Source organism: Pteropus vampyrus, unplaced genomic scaffold (assembly GCF_000151845.1).
Source record: "Pteropus vampyrus isolate Shadow unplaced genomic scaffold, Pvam_2.0 Scaffold49, whole genome shotgun sequence".
NCBI lineage: Eukaryota > Metazoa > Chordata > Mammalia > Chiroptera > Pteropodidae > Pteropus > Pteropus vampyrus.
Window position 1 is genome coordinate 6,000,344 of NW_011888830.1, and position 4,709 is coordinate 6,005,052.

At 61.4% G+C, this 4,709-nt stretch overlaps 1 protein-coding gene across 1 annotated transcript in view; it reads left to right on the plus strand.

The window, feature by feature from the left end:
• Window positions 1-4,709, plus strand: part of ITIH5 (inter-alpha-trypsin inhibitor heavy chain family member 5) — an 87,767-nt gene that overhangs the window by 72,068 nt on the left and 10,990 nt on the right. Inside the window, exons 15-18 of the mRNA XM_011359658.1 lie at window positions 365-418; window positions 1,536-1,652; window positions 3,304-3,681; window positions 4,612-4,694. Of these exons, the coding sequence (XP_011357960.1) occupies window positions 365-418; window positions 1,536-1,652; window positions 3,304-3,681; window positions 4,612-4,694 (632 nt within the window). The remainder of the gene's footprint in view (window positions 1-364; window positions 419-1,535; window positions 1,653-3,303; window positions 3,682-4,611; window positions 4,695-4,709) is intronic.

The following is a 4,709-nucleotide window of genomic DNA, read 5'->3' on the forward strand; positions in this document are numbered from 1 at the left end:
CACTGTCATGAAGCAGATCTCCACGACTCCCTCGTCTTGCAAATCTGAAGCTCTGGACCCGTTCGACAGGTCTCCCCTCCTCCCATAGCTATACCGCACGTCTGATGGAGTGTTTTCCTTTCTTACGTATGCAGAAATCACAGACAAGGAGAGTATTGTCTGATCTGTAAAAGAATGAAATAATCGAGCCTCCGTGTGTTACACCTTCCCTCGTGTGCTGTAAGGCCGACGTCCTTCTTTAACACAGATGGTGTTTTTAAGTTGCCACGAACATGCCTGAAAGCTGCATTTTCCTGATCTCAGCCCTCTTCTCTGCCCCCTCACTTCGATGAGTAACAGTGCTTCTCCCCCTTCTCCTTCCCAGGACCTGCTCTCAAGAAACCATACGACCCACGAATCAAAGTCTCCAGAACATCAGGTAGAGACCAGAGCGTGGCCATGTGGGACTTGGGAGCTCAGAGGGTTAGAAAGTGGGCCACCAGGATTCTCCCGAAGCCAGTTAAGATACCAGCTCACGAAAACACCACCAGCCGTGTGAGGCAGCTGTGAGATCCTGGGTCCCCCTTAAACCGTGACACGAACGGCGTGGGTAACGTGGCCCCGAGGGGCCCGGCGGCAGCCCAGACCCAAGGAGGGGTGACAGACCCACGTCCTCACCACACTGGGTTTGCAAGACGCGAAGTACATGTGCTTCCAGCTCCTGGCGCCACACATCTCTGTGACGGGCACGTCGTAGAAAAATTATTTTTTTCATCCTTGGCTTTAGAGGGAAGAACAGATAAAAATACCGTAAAATGTTCTTTGGCCAGCTTCCTGGGATCATAACAAAACTCTGGAGGGAATAACAGCACCAAAGCTGGGTTGCGTTCTTAAAACGCACGCGTCTGTGTCAGCGTGGCTGCTGGCGTGCTGGGCGCGCACGCCCGTAAAGCCGGGGGTGCCCTGGAGATGAGCCGCGGGGACCAGACACATGCAGTGTCCTGCGGGCAGAGGGCAGTTCCTCTGGATACACACGTGTGTCATGGATGCCTAAACCTTCCTCTTACGTTCAGCCGGCACCATGACTGTCCCCCGTGCCATGCCAATCTCCGTGGCCCCTACTCTGGTCGTAGGATTGGAGGGGTCCTCGTCCACGTCTGCACACTAGGGTAGTCGGAGGAAAAGGGACGATTGGGGCCCCCCAGGAACCTGAGGGGTGTGGGCCCGGTGGTGGGGGGGGTGGCGTGGGAGCCCCTTTTTCTCCCTGTGCCCGCTTACCTCTCGGGGCTCAGTCGTCTGCGTTTGGCCGAGGTGTGTGCACGGAGCTCTGTAATCGAGTTTAGGGGGCCCGGTGCAGATACCTGCTTTGCCGGCTCTTACTGCTCAGCCGTGGCCAGACACTTCACCCAGTCGTCGCCGTCATTTAGACGGACGGTCAGGACGGCAGACAGGATAGAACAGGTAACTCGTGTGACAACATAAATGCGCCACCCCGGGCGAGGCGTCTAGTCACCGTCTTCCTCTCTCTTCCTCTCCTGCTCGTCCCGCGCCGGCAGCGGACGGGGACCCCCACTTCGTCGTGGATTTCCCCGCGAGCGGGCTCACCGTCTGCTTCAACATCGACGGGCAGCCGGGGGACATCCTCAGGCTGGTCTCGGACCACACGGGCTCCGGTAGGTTCTGCCCCATGTCGTGGCCCCTGGGCACGGGCGAGGTCGGGGTCCTGCCCCTCTGTCTCTCGCCTTGTGGCCTTCGGTTCTGGACTTGGGAGCTTCTGTCTTGTACATCGGAGCTCGTGAGACTGGCTCTGCCGGCCCCGCCGGGCTGTGGTCGAGACTAGAGTGAAGGGGGGATAGGACGCTGTTTTGTGACTGCACAGCGCCGTGTGTAAATGCACGACGTGTCCTGGTTACTACGTCTTTCCGTTTGAAACCCGTGACGGGGGGATGTTCCTGACTCGTCTGCCTCGGCTGCTCGGCGGCTGAGATGTTAAGGCCGGATGTTAGTCACGCAGCTCCACGTGCAGGGAACACGGCTGTACGGGGGGCCTGGTCCCCTTTGTTCTGTAGAGAGATGGGCACATGAAAAGCTCCTCGAGTCGCAGACAGGTGACAGTACCTCGGGGCGGCCATGTGGACGGCCACACAGCCTGACTCTGAGCGCAGGCTTTGCGTTCTGGCGCTTCTCAGTTCTGAGAAAATGGGTTTCTTGGATGGCTAGGTGACAGGGGGTCCCATGGCCGGTGACACGGGTGATGTAATTGTGTAATGTTTGCTCCTGGGTGCCTTCCCACCAGGCCCTCCTGCGGGGCTTCCTGGCCCTAGAGCTAAGTTGTGACTCGTTTGTCACTCACAGGGCTCAGGAATGAGGAAGGGACCCCACTGTCGCCTCCCTGGAGTTACCCTCTCTCTGAGCTGCTCCGTCGTGTCCATGATGGGGAAGTCGTGGGAGATGCTCGGAGCCTCGGGGCGGGAGTCCCTGAACTGCCCTCGTCCTGGGGCTCCCCCTGTCCCCGGCCCCTGCCCCAGAGAAGGCAGTTTTCTCCTGCGCTGCCCAAGGAGTCGCTCGTCAGGGTTAGGGGAAGGTTATCCCCGAAGCAGAGAATACAGGAGAGAATCGTTCAGCAGTCGTGAGCTGTGCCTGAGCAGAGCGCACTGCGTGTGCCCGGCTGCCGGCCGCATTCAGTCCCGGGCACCTCACGTCCAGGGGCTTGCTGGGACTAAGGGACCAGACCAGGAGAGGGTTGCTGCCGCTGAGCTCACGATGGCAAAGGAGAAATGAGTCGTTCTGCCGGCCGGCCATTGCGTGCCAACCCGTGGCCGCACACGGTCCTGCTAGGTTTCTGACCCCCGTTTTACAGATGGGGACGTTGAGGCTCTGTGTTTTAAAGCGACTTGTCCGGGGGTGCATAGCTAGAAAGGGGAAGGACCTGAGCTTGTGGACTCAACCTGGTTCTCGCCTCTGCGTGTACCGCGCGGTGGCATCACGGGGCCTGAGAATCACGATCGCTGATGACAGGTGGATGAGGAACATGTGTCTCTGTCCCTTCAGCCAGAACGAAGGAAATACTAGAATGAAGGCAAATGATCACGGACACCCTCACTATGCTATCGTGGCCCAGACCGACCTCGTCCTGCCCCCTCCCCGAGGTGCCGGTCAGGCCTAGGGGAGAAGTCCGCTCTTAGCACCGGGTGGCCTCTGCCTCCGAATCCCCGTGCTCGGTGCAACAGCCACCGAGATGAGGCCAGGGAAAGGAGGGAACTTGGAGCCCTTGGCGGGACGGTGGGAGCCGGTTCTAACCTCTGCTCTCTTCCCTGCCTCGAGGTGTGACGGTCAACGGGCAGCTGGTGGGGGCCCCCGCGCCCCCCGGCGGCCACAAGAAGCAGCGCACTTACTTCCAAACCATCACCGTCCTGGTCACTAAGCCCGCCAGGTCGTACCTGGAGGTCACGCCGCACAGGGTCATCTTGGACGGCGAGGACAGGCTGGTCCTCCCCTGCAACCAGAGTGCGGCGGTGGGGAGCCGGGGGCTGGAGCTGTCGGTGTCCGCCAACGCCAGCGTCACCGTCACCATCCAGGGCACCATCGCCTTCGTCATCCTCATTCACCTCTACAGAAAGCCAGCCGCCTACCAGCGAGACCACCTGGGCTTCTACGTCGCCAGCGGCAGAGGCCTGTCCGGCAGCTGCCACGGGCTGCTAGGTAGGCGGTCGCTCCCCACGACGGGGTCGGGGTGCAGGGGGCGCTTCTCTGGAGGGCAGGCTGCTCCTGCCCCGTCCGTACTTGCCTGGGGGATTCCGTGCGAGTGTGGTCTGCAAACTTCGTGACAAGCTGGTTCCTGCCACCCTTGACTTTCTGGAATAGGAATAAGCTTCCTAGGCTAATTGTCATGGGTCTTCAGGGAAAGCGAGCAGGGAGATTGGGAGCAACCCTCTCCTGGTCTGGTCCCTCAGTCCCAGCAAGCCCCTGGGGAGGGCAGCCCATGGCGGCGCTGGGCGTTAGGCGGGCGTCCGTCACGACAGGACGGGCTGTGAGCCGCCGGCCGCGCCTTCTCCACGTGCAGCCTCGTGCGGGCCTGTGGCCACGTGGAGCCGGCGCTCGGGTTAGCAGGCAGGACTTCCTGGCCCTCGAGCGGGACGCATTGCTGTGGCCCCTGGCTGCCTGGCCGGGCCTCCCGCACCCACAGCCGCAGACGGAGCTCCTTGGCCTGGGGAATTTGATCACATGTCTCGGGAGCGACCGGGACTGGCTGCTGGCCGCACGCTCAGCCCCGTCCCTCCCGACCTGGCGGGCGACTGGTCGTCCCTGTGAGCTGCGTGGTAGCTTCTGGTGTTAGCAGGTGGGCAGCTTCCAGCCGTAGAGGCCGCCACCTGTGAAATCCCGGTCCCTCCTCCCCGGTCCCCCAAGCCCAGGTCCTGTCGCTGGTGTTGGAGGAGGCGTGAGTGCCTTCGGGCGCGTCCAGCTAGGAGCGCTTTCCGCTGAAAGCCCGCCTGCCCGCTGCTGACGCTAATTACCCCTCCCGCTGGGGACCACGTGTGCATTTGCTGGTCTTCGCGGCCTAAACCGAAGTGACGTGTTTTGTTGCATGTGGCCTGCCCTTGACTGAGATCAACGCGTTTCTCGTCCATTTAGGTCAGTTCCTGAACCAGGAGGCCAGACTCACAGGGGCGCCGGCCCAGCTCAGCCCCAACTCCACGGGCCCCGCACCCCCCCAGGTGGGCGGGGCGTCT